At 32.7% G+C, this 18,426-nt stretch overlaps 1 protein-coding gene across 1 annotated transcript in view; it reads left to right on the top strand.

Moving 5' to 3' along the window:
* The window catches only part of TRPC4 (transient receptor potential cation channel subfamily C member 4), a 269,623-nt gene that overhangs the window by 223,513 nt on the left and 27,684 nt on the right, over positions 1-18,426 (top strand). The window contains exons 5-6 of the mRNA XM_031961977.1: positions 6,053-6,192; positions 14,260-14,573. Of these exons, the coding sequence (XP_031817837.1) occupies positions 6,053-6,192; positions 14,260-14,573 (454 nt within the window). The remainder of the gene's footprint in view (positions 1-6,052; positions 6,193-14,259; positions 14,574-18,426) is intronic.

Consider the following 18,426-nt stretch of genomic DNA (forward strand, 5'->3'; position numbering starts at 1 on the left):
CTTCCTAGGGACAGCAGTGCTTTAGTTGTGTTTTGATGGAAGAGAGATTCTTGGAAATGGAGGAAAAATGGGAAGATATCACAGGAATGGTAATGGTTACTACAAAGATATAGAGATGGAAGAAATACAAAGAAGGCCAATTTGACTGGCTCAGTACTTTACTATTGAAAGAATGAGACCAAGTTCAAATCAATCATTTGGAACTTGGATAACTGCTTGTTAGGTAGCTGCAGATTATGTTTAGGAAATAAAGTTAAATAATTTGTTTTTTGTGAGTAGGGGAATTAAGTCACAGTAGTTCTTTGTAAACTTTTTTCTTGTCAAAGGAGAAAAAAAAATATGAAAGCACTTACACATTTTTCCATGTAAATGAACAATAAAAATCACATAAGTCCTCATAAGTACTAAATATTTATTAAATAGAGTTAAATCAGGTGGAAATTTGATATTTTCACTGTGAAAAAGATTCTTCTCCAACCATTAATTACCATTTTTTCCATCTGCAGAAATAGTCCAGCTGAGCCTATGTTTTCATGGGAATATTGAAATGACAGGAAACCTGTGACAGCAATCTCAGAAAGAGTGCTTTATTACAACATTGTCATCAGAGTGGTAGGAGGTACATTTCTAGACTTTGCATCAAATTGTTTCAAATATCAGTCAGAGTGAATTTGCAGGGAGATAAATTTCAGGTGACTCAGAAGTCTTCATTTCATATTTATTACTAAAACTGACGTGGCGTTCTTATTTCTTACATTAAAAAAAATTTCAGCTATCTAATTATGAAATGATTTGCACTGATGGCTGCCTGGATGCTTTTCTCCAGAGGTAGAAGTGTTAGTATCATAAATTAAGAATTTCAGGTTTTGGTAAGACCTAATAACAAATGGTTAGTTGCATAGTAGAATGAGCTTGTCTAGAAAGAATTTGGTTCAAACACTGCCTAGGTGACATTGTCATTTAACTTCTTGGGCCTTCAGTTTCTTAAATTTTAAGTGAGTTAAGTTGGAATAGATAATTGCTGTGGTCCCTTTTACCTCTACTTCTATGAACTTCTGTTTAATCACTCTTTTTACCTTTGACATGATCCCTTTTCTGTCAATCCAATAAATATTGAGTTCTTATTATATCATGTACACTCTATTAAGCACCAGTGGGTGAAGTTGTTTCAATAGTCTCTTCAAATGGAAATGAAAGATCTCTCATGATCTCCTTCAACTCACTAATATAGATTTTTCAGTAGGAAAATAGTTTCTAAGTTTTCATGGATCTAGCACAACTCTGTAGCATTGTGCTATGTTAGACAACTTTCAAGGCTGTACTCTCCCACACAGAGACCTCAAAATACTAAAAGACCCATCATAGGGGAAACAATAATTTTTGTTCTTGTCAATGAAAAAGTTGCTTTTTATGTTTTGTTTTACTTAGGTTTTCTTTTTGTCTTAATTCTCTGTGAGTAAGAGAGTGAAAAGCCAAGCTGAGAATTATGTTTCAGTTTCAGATTTCTCACATGAAATTAAGGGAACTATTTTTTGAATGGCACATTTGCAGTCTGCTCACTCACCAAACATACTTTTATTTTCATAGTTAACCATGAGAAGATGCAATGAAAATGAAAATACAGATTTAAAAACCCATTATGGGTAAGATAGGAAATAAATATTAAAAACAGCCTAGTATCAACAATAATTGCTTAGAAGCAAAAAAAGTTCTTTCATTAGGCCATATTTTTTTTTCTTTATTATTAACATTTGACATCATTGTTTTCAACTGGGCCAAATTCCAAACTTTAGGTTATAAACAGTTATAAATCATAGGAATCAGTTTATACATCATTACTACTAAGGGGATAATGGAATAATATATAAACCCCTCCTTTTTCTTCTATTATCTGGTTATCAGGATAAGCTTCCTTTTATACTACTTCCTCATTTTGTATGAATTTGTTGAAACTACTTCCTTATTCCAGTTCCCTACATCAACTAAATCACAGGACTTTTTCCATCTTTGTTTGGGAGATATGCAATCTAGATGCATTCTTCAATGTTCCTCTAATCTCATCATTCTTTTTTTTTTCTCAATAGTACTTTATTTTTCCAAATACATATAAAGATCTTTTTCAACATTCATTTTTAAAAACTTGTTCCCTATTTTTCTCCCTCTTTCCTTACCTCTCCCCCTCACCAAGACAGCAAGCAATCTGATATGTTAAATATGTGCTACCCTTTTAAATATATTTCCATATTTGGCATGCTGTGCAATAAAAATAACACCAAAAGGGAAAAAAAATGTGAAAAAGAAAAAAAAAAATGAAAATGCTATGATTTGATCCATATTCAACCTTCATAAGTACTTTTTCTTGATGTCATGGGTATTTTTCATCCCATGTCTATTAGAATTGCCTTGATTCATTGCTTCATTGAGAAGATCCAAGTCCATCCCAGTTGATCATCACATAATCTTGTTCTTACTGTGTACAATGTTCTCCTGGTTCTGCTCACTTCACTCAGTATCAGTTCATACAAGTCTTTCTGGGCTTTCTGAAATCAGCCTACTCTTCATTTCTTATGGAACAATAAAATTACATTACATTCATCTATTCCCCAACTCATGGACATTTATTCCATGTCCAGTTTCTCATCTCTACAAAAAAAAGAGCTGCCATAAATATGTTTTTGCATATATGGGTCATTTTCCATGTTTTATTATCTCTTCAGGATATAGGCCCAGTAATAATCTCATTCTTTTAAGATTTTAAGACTTCCTAAAGAGGAAGCCAACTTTAGGACCTATAGTGATTTGTCAATAGTGGGTCCTCCATGACTATGTATTGAGTGAATACATTAATATTGTCAGAGTTGGAAAAAGGCCAACTCTTTACCACTATATGTGAAGTTATAGGCCATAGAAATCTGAATTGAATCTGAAAGCCCACTTTTTACTCCTACTCTTCCATGTACCAAGTATCTAACTTTTGGGAAGATCTTAAGTTTGCTCTTCTGTAAAATAAAGGGATTTAGGTTATATATTGCATAAAGTCGCTCCCTAGCACCAAATCCTGAATTCCCATGATTCACCATCACCAACATCATTCTTAATTACCACCAGACAAGACATGATTGTCAATCATGTCATATGAATTGGAGTCTCATATTTGGTGAAGGAAGGTTGAAAAAATCCTTGAACCAACTAACAATGTTTAGAAATATTATTCAAAGCCAAAATAAAATACTCAACTGTATGAGTATTTAGCTTGAATGGCCTTCTTCTCTTCCTCTTTGCATTACTCCTATAGGTTAGAATTGAGATAAGGTGGTAGTGTGCAGAAAGCAGAGGAGGATCCATATTATGTACAAGCTCTTAACCATCAATTCCAAAGGCAGCATTTTATTTCTGGCTATAATTTTCAATATTAGATTTGCCAATTATCACTGAATCGCAGAATCATAGATTCTATGATATCTAAGCTTCTCCAAATAGTGGAATCCCTTCTAAATAATTCCTAACAAATGGTCATCTAGCTTCTACTCTAATATTCCTAGTGACATGATCAAACTATTGTATCCAGACAGTCCTAATTAATAAAGCATCTCCTTTATATGTCTTTATATCTATATTTACATCTTTTCTTTTATATCAACATATATTTATTATCCCTTGTTATGCATATTACACATATGCATCTTTCTCTTTAATTTATTCTTTGTATTGACTTCTGGAACAAGACAGAAATATCTTATCTTCTACATGACTATTCTTTGAAATATTATATTCTTTGCCCACTTGTAGTCAATATTATTTTTTGAGAAGAGATAATTATCAAGATAAGAGAAAAAATTACTAATATTTAAGTTTGAAATTAATTATTATATTTATATTTGGTTATTACTATTTCTGAGGTTCATGACATTTGCAATACCTCAAACAAAAAATAAGGAGGCCAGACCTTGAAGGTCTGTGTTCAGGGGAGCTGAAAAAAATTACTTTTTCACCCAAGGCACAGAATTGGAAGTCAGGGGACCTCATTATGATTATTATCTTCATTGTCATTACTTACATTTAGATTAAAAGTTAAGGTCTGCAAAATATTTTCTTTACATATATTATATCATATATTACATTAATTTTATTCACTCTATCTCCACTTAGCATCTTGAGTGCTTTTCTTCTCCCCATTTTAGTTTCCTAGTGATTAAAAAGAGGAAATACCTTCAAAATTCATATTGAAAAGCATGAAATTTTCACTGAAATATTAAGTAATTAGTTATAGACCATTGAGGCATCAACTTGTGAAATAACATGTCATCTAATCCCTCATATTTCAATCATTTAATCACATATAATCCTGTGTTAAGACCTCAAGTGTCTCCTGATTCAGCTTTTTTAAACATTTATCTATGTGTTTCTCTGTAACTTTCCTTATCCATTTCCACAAACTAATAGATGAAATAGAATATCTACATGCTGTTTAAAGTTTACTCAAAAAATTACTTATATAGAAGAAAAAATGCACTTCCTCTTTTCAATGATTTTGACAGAAATCTATAATTTCTTGTCCATATTTGGTCCATAAATAAGAAATATGTTACTTTCCTTAGATATATGTTCATTTAATCTACTACTGGAAATAGGAAATTTTACTGAATTGATCTGTGCTTTGGGGGCATAAAATGACTCAAAACAAAAAACTGTTTTCCCATAATACTATTTGAATGTAAGAGTAAAAGAGAAAACCATATATAATTAAAATTAAATAGCAAAGGGTTCAGTATGTGTGTATATATGTTGAAGTGATGTTAGATACTACATAAAGTGATAATATTAGATAGAAATATGAAATTCTTTTGAAGAGCATAACATTTTAAGATAACAGAGCAATAGAGCATAGTGATTTGATTTGCACAATAAAGAAATTGTGTCAGAAACCTCAATCACAGGTTACAAAGGTTTGCTATTATTATGTAAAATAGCTCATGGCCTTAACCAACCAAGACTAAGCAAGGCAGAGTCAGGTGATTAAGCAATATGGGAAATTACTTTAAAGTCTCAGGGAGCAGAGAAGAAAAGGGGGAGTAAGGGAAGGAGCCAGAAAAGAGTTTGGTTGTTCAAAGAAGGTCTCAAAGGTTGGAGAGAGAATGGATAGATTAAGAATGGACCCCAGTTTTATAGTTTGGGAAAATTGACCTGAGTATTAGTGATAACAGAAATAAGATAGGCTCATTTTAGCAATTGCTGATATCCAATTTAGAGTTCAAAAGTTGATTTAGAGTTAACATCATTTGTCTGTATGTATGTATGCCTGCATGTGTTTGTATTTATATGTTTTTATATATGAAAAAAGGAGGAGAGAGAGAGTCAGAGACACAGAAAGAGACAGAGACAGAGATTGGGGGGATGCGAGAGAGAGAGAAAATGAGAAAAAATTTTGTTATGGCTAGATTCATATCTAGAAGCATTGGAATGTCTGTCATAATGTCTGTTGTGATTGATTCAGTTTGAAGGTAAGAAAATAGAATAGGAATATTTGAGAACAGATTCATACCTTCCATTCATCATGAGAAACGTATTAGTCTTGGCTTTTCAGATCCTTCCAGAAACTATCCACTGATGTCAATTTCTCTAAAGGATAAAAGTAGAAATTAACCTCCCTCAGAAGCATATTTTCTATACTGGTTATAATAACTTAACATTATACAAACACTTATTTACATTCATTATCTTCTTTTTTTCTTCACAACAAAGCATTAAGATAAATGCTACATATATTAATTCTATTTTCCAGGTAAGAAAACTGAAACCAAGAGAAGCTAAATGACTAAGCAATGGACATTTATATGGCAAAGTGTTTGATGCAGAATTTGAACCTTTGTCATTTTCATTCTAAATGCAATGGTCTATTCATAAGACCATGCGTGGCCTTATGAATAGCCTACATGCCCTTTATATATAATTACTTCTTAATGTGATAAAATCAGTTTTTAATATGACAAAAATTAAAGAATATAAGCTTATGAAATTACACTTAAATTGAATTTTTTTTTTCTATTTTCAGGTTTTATATGGGGTGAAATTAAACAGATGTGGGATGGTGGACTTCAAGATTATATCCATGACTGGTGGAATCTAATGGACTTTGTAATGAATTCATTATACTTGGCAACGATCTCTTTAAAAATTGTTGCATTTGTAAAGGTAATTTTTTTATATTATTCTTGGCTAAAGAAAAGGTTCTGATAATTAACAGTACTTTTAAAATCTATTATTGAAAAAAATTGTAATTAATGGAAGCACCTAACCTCTTAGCAAACTATCAACATGCTAAAAAAAAAAAGTCATCTGTTGCAATTTAGAAAGTAATGAGTGATTTAAAGTAATAAAATTGAATTTTAAGAAGAGAAGATCATTACCCAATATCATCATATCTACATTAAATCATGTTTCAGAATTACCTATAAGAAATGTCCTAATTAATGTGCTCTTTCAAAGGCTAATGAAATTCCTCCCCTGCTCCCATACTGGTTAACATATGGCAACCAAAATATCCATTTTTATCCTTGAGAAAATAGCAGATAAAACCTCATAGAGAGATCAAAATATTGCACTTACAAACATTAAGATTATAATTTCAGCCTAAATTAATATGGTTTAAAATCATTACTGGGAAGTACAATTTCTTTTTCCCCTGATCCCACTCAAGATGACAGTGCTTGAAATCATGCATACCCATTACTCCCCCAGGTTTTATACAACATCAATCTCACATTTAAACTACACACATTGCATAAAACAGCCTTTGTTCTTCAGTGACTAATGAAATTATTTTGTACTTGATGTAATTCTTCTAACCAAAGTCACAACATCTTGTCTTCTCCTCCTCCTTCCCTTTTCCCTTTTACTTTGCATCTGTTTTTTTTTTTCAAGAAATATAGTAATAAAGTGGAAAAAAGCCTGAACTTAGATATTAGGAGTTAGAAGACTGCCTAGAGACCCAGATATGTCTCTATTATGCTGTGTGAAATTGGAAAAATTATAGAAATTTGGCCTGGAAGAGACTAAAGAGATTCTTTAGCCTAAAGGTGTCAAATGTGCTTCTGGGCACAATATTTCCAAATGCAGCCTGATTCAGGCTGCAACAGATCAAAATGTAATCGAGAAATAACAAATCAAGTAAAAATACAGTAAACCATAGATAACATTACACTTCAGAAATAATTTGACACAACCAGTATTCATGAGATGTAGTACTTGAATCTAGGTTTTCTTGATTCTGTAGCCAATTCTCTCTACATACACCACACTGTGTCTTTCAAAAAAAAAAAAAATGGAAATAATATACTATCTTCCAGGGCTGCATTGGCAAATGTTTAACAATCAGCGCTCGCTCTCTCTCTCTCTCTCTCTCTCTCTCTCTCTCTCTCTGTGTCTTTATTTCTTTCTCCTTCCTTCCCTCCATCTGTCTGTCTATCTCTGTCTCTTTGTTTTCCTGCCTGTCTCTTCATATATACACATATGTGTGTAAGTTTATATATATATATATATATATATATATATACACATGCACACAAATATACACTATACATGCATATATGCACAGCTTTACATACATACATAACACACTTTCAAGCTTAATCTATATCCTTAACATTTGCTCCATCAGTTTTTTAAGTCTAGATAACCAAGAAAACAAGACATCAAATCCTGATTGATAGTGGGTTTTTTTATTTTTATTCAGGTCTATACTGGGATGAAGTGATTTTTTCATTCCCTCTCCTGAGATGCTGCTTAGTATAAATTAACAAAATATTTAAATTGACTTTGCAGGAACAATGAATTCAATTTAGTGAGCTAAAAGAGTAAACATCTGGTAAATCCAGGCTAACTGTTATTGATTAGTTAAATTCTTATACTGTTTTCCCCAGCATCCTTGCTGTTTTGAGGTATAAAGAGATCATATATAAGTAATATAAACATTATGCATTGTGTGGGCAGTATAGTTGTTTTTATTTCCTCAACAAAGAAATTCTATTAGTTTTAGGATTGTTTTAATTTTTAAAATAATGTTAACTTACCAGATTAGCTAAAAATCAATTTCCATACTTTTTACAGAAATTTCATGTTTTAAGAGTAAAAAAAGCTTACAACTTGTGGAATGTTCATTCTATACTTTTCTTTATATCATACCTTTTAGGATGTAGGATGTAGAAATTATAAATTGAACCTTGATACACTGAGATATACATACATACATAATGCAACATCCAGATAAGAATAGGAGTGCAAAAAATGCTTCAGTTTTCAATATGCTCATAAATCTTGGCTTATAGACTAGTGGACGTTGGGATGCATGCCAGGATTTCTTAATTTATTTGCATTTTTCAGTGCTTGAACTTGTTTTTAAATGTAGTTGTGAGATAGTATGTTTTTCCGTAAATGGAAAGTTTTCATTATTTGGTTCCCTTTCTCCTGATTTCTGTAGAGGTGTTAGTTAATGCTGAGTTTGTTATTGCCTTGAGACACTGTTAAAATGTTCATTCTTATTATTCTATTTCCTCTTTGAAGATCTTTCCTTTAATTCTATCTTTCAAATGTTTTTATTCATTACATTTTTTCAACCTTGTGGCAGACAAAGTGTGATAAGTTACATTTATATAGTCTATTCAAGTTTACAAAGTCCTTTTCTCAAAACAACTTTGTGTGGTAATTATTGTTCCCATTTTATAGATAAGAAAATCAAGACTGAGGGACCTATTAACTTCCTTATGGACATATAACACTATCATACAGTTTCAGAGTAGTAAGGGATTTTGTACTGCATATGGTCCAAATCTGCATCTTCACCACTCTTTTTCCTGCTCCAGTTCCCCCTCTCTAGGAGAAATGTTCATCCTGAGCATGAGTCTTGCCTCCCTCTCCTTATATGCTTTGATTCATCTTTCAAAATTGAACCATTTTTATAAACTCTTTCCTCAAGGAAGTAAAGTAAAGGAAAAATCCAATTTATCTTGATTCATACCAATTATATTATTGCTTTGTAGTTCTTCAGTCATTTCCAGCAATGTCTGACTCTTCATGACCTCCTTTGGAATTTTCTGGTGTTTTACTTTCCAAAGAGAAAGGAAGGATGAGTAAAGCAGAAAAAATATGCTCTATGGAACAACCAAGTCTCATCTATTTGGAGATTAGAACCTCCAGACTTGGGTCAGACTTTTTGATATTGCTAGAAAAGAGAGAATTTCAAGGGTCAAGCATTAATTGCTCCTGTCATTTTCTGAGTTAGATAAAACTTATTATGCTCTATGTCTTTTTCATTTTAGATGTTAATAGATGAACTAAAACCAATTGTGCACAGAAAAAGTCACAAACGCAATTCTACTGTATTCAGAAGAAGTCTTGGAGGGGGCAAGAAAACAAATCATAGTTATTATTATTGAAAAAGATCCCCACAGTGAAGCTGGTCCTTTGTGTTACATGCCAGGTTCCAAATAATATAAGGATTTCAAGATATTGGAAAAGTCACTTAACCTTCATCTAGCTCAATTTTCTCATCTAAAATGGGGATAATGATAGCACTAATAGGCCAGTGGTTTTTTGAGGATAAAACAAAATATTTATAAATCATTATGTAAATATTAAAGCTTAATATAACATAACTATTATTGTTGTTGCTGTTGTTAATTGCTTAAAGAAGTTGTAAGGATATAAATAACATTATAAATATGTAAATAGATAGCTCATAATAGTTGCAGGAGTTGGGCTAATTTGTCTAAGAATCTATATCAACATATTTAAATTAGAATGAATGAATTAGGAGAGGAGAGAAAAAAGGTGAAGTTAAAATTTTTAAATTTAAACAGGAAGATGTTAATAATGTTAATTATTATGTAACTTGAAAGAAATACTATATAAGAAACTCCAAGGTATAGGTAGGTGGCACACTGAGTAGAGTTCTGAACCTGCAGTCAGAATGACTATCTAGTCTCAAACACTTACTGGGTCAAAGCACTTAACCATGTTTGCCTTCAGTACCTCATTTGTAAAATGACTTGGAGAAGATAATGGCAAACTAGTATTTTTGCCAAGAAAACCCCAAATGAGCCAAGAAAACCCCAAATAAAGGCTTAAGAGTCAGACATGACTAAAAATGACTGAAAAATAGAAAAACATTGTTATAGTGGATATGAATCAAGAGAAGTTGAATAAGCCCCTTAGTTGCCTGGGGAAAGGAATCTCCTGGTACATGTTTATAAAAGGAGCTGTTTCTGTATAATAGAAAATATACAATTATGCCAAATATGGATACAGGCCAGACATGTACCTGGAGAGGAGCAGTGCTGGATCTGCAAAGTACCTGAGGGAAGAGGCTAGCACCAAATGAAAACTGAAAAACTGAAAACTCTTTCCCCTTTCTAAATAAAGCAGTTGGGCACAGACTGCTTAACCAACAATAAGATGAGAGAATGAAGGGAGAAAGAACTCCAGGTTTTTTGTCAGAGAATCCCAGAAATGAAGAGCAATAAGTCTCAGAACAGATATAAGCTTCATTGACATCAATGACTATGAAGCAAAACAAAAAGAGGTCAATTTTTTGATGTTTCTTTTTTTTTCAGGAAGTTAGGGGTGTGGTGTCATAGAAATGAGATTTTATGAACAGAAGAGAAATTTCATTCTTGGAACCCAAGGAAGAAAACTGGGCAGAAAGTTTGATTGTTTAGACAGTCATGGTCCAAACATGTATAAAGTGAGTTCTGTCTGTGTTTGTTATACATGCCCACCTAAATTGTCTAAATATGATACATGAGGAGGCAAGGATATCTATCTCTGGAACTTTACCAGTCCTTCTTCAAAAATCAGTTCCTATCTTGAGAAAAGCAAGAGAGGGGATTATGAGATGGGACTCCTCTTAAAATGGGGCTACCAGAAAATAAGTTCAGAGAGTGTGTGTGTGGGTGTGTGGGTTTTATTAGCTGCCCTGATTGTGATCCCTTAAAAATATAATCTTAGCTTTTATCTGCAGTCTTGATTCCTTTTCACCAAATGCTAAAAATTTATCAAAGAAAATAGCAAATAGAACTCATAAAAGTACTACAGATTCGAATATAAAATAAACACAATAATTTTTAGATAAGATTGAAATGAAATATTATTCAACCAAGAAGAGCCACCCTAATTTTACCCAGGAAGAAATTCCTCAGAGTCTCTTGGGAAATAAGCTGAAAATCAGACAGGTTGAGGAGCCAGCTTCCCCCTACATACTTGCTAGTATCAAAGGTATATATTCTCTCTCTCTTTCTTTCTCCCTCTCTCTCTCTCTCTCTCTCTCTCTCTCTCTCTCTCTCTCTCTCTCTCTCTTTCCCTCTCTCTCTCTCTCTCTCCCTCTCCCTCTCCCTCTCTCTCTCTTTCCCTCCCCCTCCTCTCTCCCTCTCTCTCTCTCTCTTTTCCTGGGATTCTCTTTTGCTAACATGGTAGCTACCACTATTTACCAGCCTTAGTAAAAATTAATGGGCTAATATTGGTAACACTATCTGCTGGAAAATGTACAAAAAGAAGACTACAAGCTGATCTGAAAATGGATCTGTGTTCATTCTGACCTCATTACAAACAAAAATCCTATTATCTGGATATGTTGTTTTTAAATGACAATTGAGAGCAAGAACAGAATCCAATGTCTTTTCTAGTGTTTATCCTTGTCTCTGCCTATCTCTCCTCCCATTCTCTAATAGTGAAATACATTGGTGTTCTTTATTAAAAGAAACAATCTAACTAAAGGATGTAGCGGAAATGAGTATTTTCTTTCTTCACTGTTCTTTTCTGATCATAACTTTGCTATCAATTTCAGAAACCAAACTCACTTCTCACTTCACTCTTAATTTGACAATGTACTGCTGCTTTTTTTTAGTCATTTAGCAATTCAGCCTTTACAAAAAAGACAAAACTGCACTAGCCACAAATTCTACTCACTTGAAGAGCTCCCCGACAAACGCACTCCAGCCATCATACCCACAGAGAAATCAAGTCATTTGAAGAATTGTGTAACTCATTAAACAATTCCCTAGGTTTATTTCCTGTTTGCTGTCACTTCATTATTAATTTTCAAATATTAGATCATGATAGCAATTCCTAGTTTGAAATAAATATGTAACAAAATTCACAATGGTCATTCTCTTTGCTAAAAGGTAGGTTTCTTTAAGACAAGAGATTACAGAGAAAATGAAGAGGTAAAATAGACACCATAAGTGGCAAATATGAAATAGATTTGGGAGAGCAATAGGGTTACCTAGGAAGGATTAAATAAAGGAGTTTGAAAGAATCCATTAAAGGAATATACTATGAAACCTGAATATGTCACTAAACCACAATCTAAATCTATAAAAAAAAAAGTATAGCAGACTAATCATTTAGCTATAGTAAGGGAAAAGATGCCATTAAAGGGAAGGCACTGTGAGTAGGTGAAGAGAGAGGGAGAGAGGGGAAAGGGAGGAAGGGAGGGAGAGTGTGTGAGAGTGTGATGTGAGTGTGTAGAAGTACTTCATAGTGGACTTAATCCTGAATAAAGGTTTAGCAAAGATCTTCATCATGGGTACATCGTTTATAGGGAAAATATAACCTTGGGGGTTTTCTCAGTAGAGGAGGGAAAGTACCAAAGGGAGGGATAGCTCAGAGAGAGGGATAAAGGAGGAGGCAGATGGAACTCACCTGGCAGATCAAGTACCAGACCTATCTAAAAGATTTGCTAGTTAATATCTCAAAGGTTACTTAAAGATGCCCAGAGGTTTGAAGAATAGATAATGGAAGGTGATAAAGAGTTCTATCCCTACAAATCACTCTATTCCAACAGGATTATCTAGGAATTGATTATGCCTAGTCCACATCATTATTGATGCCGTTTTTTTTTTTTTTGACACCACAACCATTTTCTAATATATGTCCATATTGAGCTCCCTTTCCCGCAGGAAATAAACCAAAACAAAATCTTCCCATAACATATTCAGTATTCCATTATTCTAGTTCCCCACCTATCTGCCTAGAGGACAATATGTTTCATCATCTGTTCCCTGGGAATAAGATTGGATTTGATTGCAGTGAATCTGAAAGCTGAGCAGCTATTTTTAGTGTTGTTCTAAAGCGTAGTATTGTAGTCCATGTTCATTTTGCTACTGGTTCTGCTATCTTTTCTCTTCATCAGTTCACTATAAATATATATATATGTATATTGTTGTTTGTCTACCATGACATCAGGGAGGTAATGCCATGACATTCAAATGAATTGGGCTTAAGTGAGAGAGGGCTGTGCAAAGTCACAAGCTTTATTTTTTCCTCCAGAGCTTTATGGGTCCAGTGGCAAGATATAGAGCAGGATGATTAGAAATGGCTCTAGATGGATTGGGGACCCTTCGTTTTTTAAGCTAAGGTCTTTAAACAGGTTTCAGTTTGACTGAGGCAACATTCAAACAGTAATTAAAGCTAGACAAGAAATGAAGTAGAGAATAGCCCTTTCTAGCTAACCAAAAATAAACAAACAAACAAATAAATGCTTTTTAATAGTTCCAACGTATAGTGCTTGTTTGTTGAAATGAAAACTGCAAACAAATATACAAACCAGTGATACACTGTGTATTGAAAGCAAAAATAATTTCCACATTATCAAACAAGTTCTGAATTTTATCTGAGATGAAGTTTAACAACCTTAGCGTCTTCTGTGTTTACCAAAATACAAAAGGGGGGAAAAAAGTAAAAATCCTTTTTTTTTGTTTTTTGTTTTTTGTTTTTTGTTTTTAGATGGAAAATCTGACCTTTGTAGTAATGGGAGATAGTAAAGGATATTTTACACACATAAACCTACATGTATGTTCCCATCAATGCTGCATCCCCTTTGGTCATCACTGTTAGCCAACATCTGTAGTCATGCTTATAATAAATGAGAAACCAACAATATCATAATCTGAGAGTTGTTAGGGGGATAAATGCAATTTACAAATGAACAAAAATACTAATGTCACAATCAAGTGAGTATAAACTACTATGAGATGCTTTATCCAGATTACAGCATTGCACTAAATTTAATTAGACACCATTTTATTCCACTTGAGATTAATAAATCAATATCACTGTAAAGGTGGAGGAAGTCTTAAAAATAAAAAAATGCTTTGAAGATTCTAAAATAGAAATACCACAAAGCTGATTTTTACATGTAACATGTATCTATTTTTATATACTGTATAAATATAGTTTACTCCCTGTTTTCTTTTCTGTTCTCTCCAGTATAGTGCACATAACCCCCGAGAATCATGGGATATGTGGCATCCCACTTTGGTGGCAGAGGCTTTATTTGCTATCGCAAACATCTTCAGTTCCCTACGCCTGATTTCACTGTTTACTGCCAATTCTCACCTGGGACCTCTGCAGATCTCTCTCGGAAGAATGCTGCTAGACATTTTGAAGTTTCTGTTCATTTACTGTCTTGTATTGCTAGCTTTTGCAAATGGCTTGAATCAGCTGTATTTCTATTACGAAGAAACAAAAGTATCAAATTGCAAAGGAATACGGTGTGAGAAACAGAACAATGCCTTTTCCACGTAAGTTGCTCAGATATTTCTGTTGGCAGGTAGCTGGGTGTATGGTTGGTACGGTGTCATATCTGGAAATTAAGAAATCGACAGCAGCTGTAACAGAATGGGAATGAAAAGCCAGGATATGCATCTGAACAGAGGTTCATGTTGTACTATATACAGACTGAATGTCAATGAGCAAGTTGCTTAAACTTTGTTGAGCCTAAATTTCATCTCTTCTAAAAAATTAAAAAAAAAAAAAAAGAATAGATTCTGCCCTATTGTCTTTATATTGTGAAATGACAGTTGTGGAAATATTTCACAACTATAAAGTAATAATATAAATAAAATATAAATAATATATATAAATAAAAAATATAAATAAAAATAAGTGTAATGCCGCTATTAGAATTTTTAATAGGCTTAATGTAGAAAAACAATGTTATTGGCCTTATAATATTAAGTTTTATATATACACATATGTATATATATAATTTAATATATTTATATTTATTAAAATATTTATCATATATAATTTAATATAATGAGCCCAAAAATATTTCTTGGTTTTACATGCACATATTAAAAATCAAAATAATACATGTTTATGTATTATTTTAAAGACCACTATTACTTTTTTAATATCATCTCATAAAATTTAAATATTTTATCTTTTTAATTATTAGACAGCTTTGGAATCAAAGGGTAGTTTGAGAATTAAGGAACTTTAAATACGATATTGCACAGTTATTGATGAAACAAAATAATTTAACACAGAGAAGGTACATGTTCAAGATTTTAAATAGAATATGAGGCTAAAACTTTTTTGTAACTCAATACTCTCTTTCTGCATAAGAATTGTGCCAACATTCCCCTCCCCAAAAAATAATTCATTCATATTTTAGTTCTCAAGGACCCTCGATTTCACTGAATTAACTAGTTTCTATTCTAATGCAGAGAGTAATCCCTTAATACACAATCTTTGTGCATTGCTATTATTGGGGAGAAATATGATTTCCAGCACTGTGCTGAGTGCTTTATGATGATTTCATTTAATCCTTACCATGTTGGTGAGAGGTGGGTGGTGAGAGAGGGGAAGGTGGAGATACTATTATTATCTTTATTTTACAGATGAGAAAACTATGGCAAACGGAGGTTAAGTGACTTGTATAGGATCACACAGCTAGCAAATGTCTAAGCCCATATTTGAAATCACTCTTTTTATTCTGATTCCAGATCCAGCACACTATTCTCTGCATCACCTAAATGTCTGAGATTCCTTCTGATATCCTCTTGTCATTCTGAAAGTTTATGAACTAACTGTACCTATTATTGACTCATTTTTGCAGAAGGGTTGGCTATCTATATACTCTCTTGCTTGAATGACTAATATTATTCATTTTCTAGGTACTTATTTAAAATACGTTACCTACTTCTGTACCTTATTCATCTTAGTATAATGAAAAAAGACAATAAAGTCATCCTGAAATTGTTAAGCTTTATATCAAATGTTTTAATATAATATACAGTGAGGCCCTTAGGTCTTCGACACTAAAATTCCATAGACTTAGATAATTTTTTTCTTTCTGTCTCCATTTTAAATTATATTTTATTCCATTATAAACTATTCCTTTTAATTGTTGTGAATGTTTCTATTTATATCAACCTATATTCCCCACTGCTTCCATGGATATTTCAATGGCAACTTAAGGAGAACTGAAGACCACCAAAGGAAATCAGATCAACATAAATCATTTTATTTTTTCTATCCAAGAATATCTATATTCTTAATCACTAGAGTCTGGATAAGACCATGAGGGTGAATATACCTTCCTGGTTGAAAGTACTTGGATACTGTGAGAGTTATTTTCCTTACATGCAAAACTGTATAATAATCACTATCTCAATCAAGAAGTATATAATAAACACATAATCTATGCTAAGAACTGTATTAGACAACTAGAGATAAAAATACAATGAATTAAAAATACTTCTAAGAAGCTAGCACTGTAATGGAAAAGATATACAGTACATATAACAATTAAGTATATAAAGAGTAAATAAAGAAAAGTTTAAATTATTTCATTATAGAGGGTATAGTTTAGAGGGCATAAGCAATTGGAAGAATGAGGAAAAATATTAAGTAGAAAGTGGTGCTTGAACTATATCTTGAAGGAAGAAAGATCCTTTTAGGGGAAGATGAGGAAGGAAGGCTTTCAAGGGATAGATCTTCATCTATGCAAAGGCACAGACATGTGACTGAAAAGAGCCACTGTGTCCAGGAATAGAGAGTAGCCTAAAAGAGTAAGCAGTACACAAAGAGGAGTGATGAACAAAGAGGCTAGAATCAGATTGTGAAGGAATTGAAAAGCCAGATAGAGAAGTTTATAGTTTTTCTTAAAGACAATAAGAAGCCTCTAGACTTTACTGAGTAAGAGAGACAGAGGGAGTAAAAATTATTTCATTAATATCCCCAATGCCCACAAGAACACTTGGCATATAGTAAGTGCCTAATAAATGACTGCTTGATTAATTGATGACCAAGTCTATGCTTAAGGAGTATCACTTCCACTATGAGGGAAAGAATGAAGATGGGGAAGATGAGGCAAGAAAATCAATTAAGAGGCCAATGCAATAGTTTATAGATTGGTTTAGAAGCACTGAGGGCTTGAATTTTAGTCTACTGCAAAGAGCTTTAGACCTAACATCAAAAAGACCTGTGTTCAAATATGATATGACCCTAAGTAAGTCATTTTAACTTCCATGTGCCTTAGTTTCTATATCTGTAAAAGAAAGGTAATAATGGCACCTATTTCATAGAGGTATAGTAAAAATCAAATGAAATAACATTTCATTACCTTAATTAACTTTCAATACCTTAAAATAATAGATAAATGCAAAACTTCTGCAGTGATATTTAGTTGTATGAGGAGGTGGGATACGTACATGAGAAATGTAGAGATAAAAACAGAAAGATTTGAGCACTGAAGGATAGTTGTAGTAAATGAGAGCAAGCAGCCAAAGATACAAGGAGCCCGGAGGAAACATAGTGTTTTGGCAGAAATATGGAATTTCATAGTGAGATGATTTTGGGGAGGAAAGATAGATATTTTGGTCTTGGATATGTTGAATTTTAGATGTCTCAAGGACATCCAATTTGAAATGTCCAACAGACAACCAATGTTGTGGGACTGACACTCACAAAGAAACTGAGGTTGGCTATATAAATCCATGAGTCACTGGCATAGAGATGATAATTAAATCTATGGAAGATGATGAAACAACCAAGAAGGAAAGTGTAGAGAGAGAAGAGGGTTTTGGAAAATGCTTATACCCCAAACCATAATATGAATGATTAATTGGTAAAGGAGACTATTCCTAATGTTAAGGTTACTAGAGTGTAAATTACCACAAAACTGAGAATATTGCTAATGTGCATTTCATCTTTTTATGTCTTTTTAATGTCATCATATGTGCTCTATTTCTTTTTTCATGAAGAGCATCCACTAAATTATTATTTTTTTATTTCCTTTAGTATTAATTTGATCAAAAAATGTTAAAACATTTTAGGAAATAGTTTCTCCAAGAGATAATGGAGTAATCCTATCCTAGTAAAGGGGAAAATATCTCCTTAAATTTTTACATAGATATCATGGTAGATTCTTCAAACAAGAGATATCAGTTGTTGAATGAAAATTATGATCTTGCCTGGGCAAATTTCCTTTTCTTATCTGAATACAATCTTAGGAAAGTAGTTCCTATGAAACTAATATCACATTCCATATTGTTTTATTTTGACTCCTTAGCCAACAGACATTGATCAATTCAATTAACTTGTGAATGACACAAGATCAAATGATGATGGAAAGCTAGAATACTG

Source organism: Sarcophilus harrisii, chromosome 3 (assembly GCF_902635505.1).
Source record: "Sarcophilus harrisii chromosome 3, mSarHar1.11, whole genome shotgun sequence".
Lineage (NCBI taxonomy): Eukaryota > Metazoa > Chordata > Mammalia > Dasyuromorphia > Dasyuridae > Sarcophilus > Sarcophilus harrisii.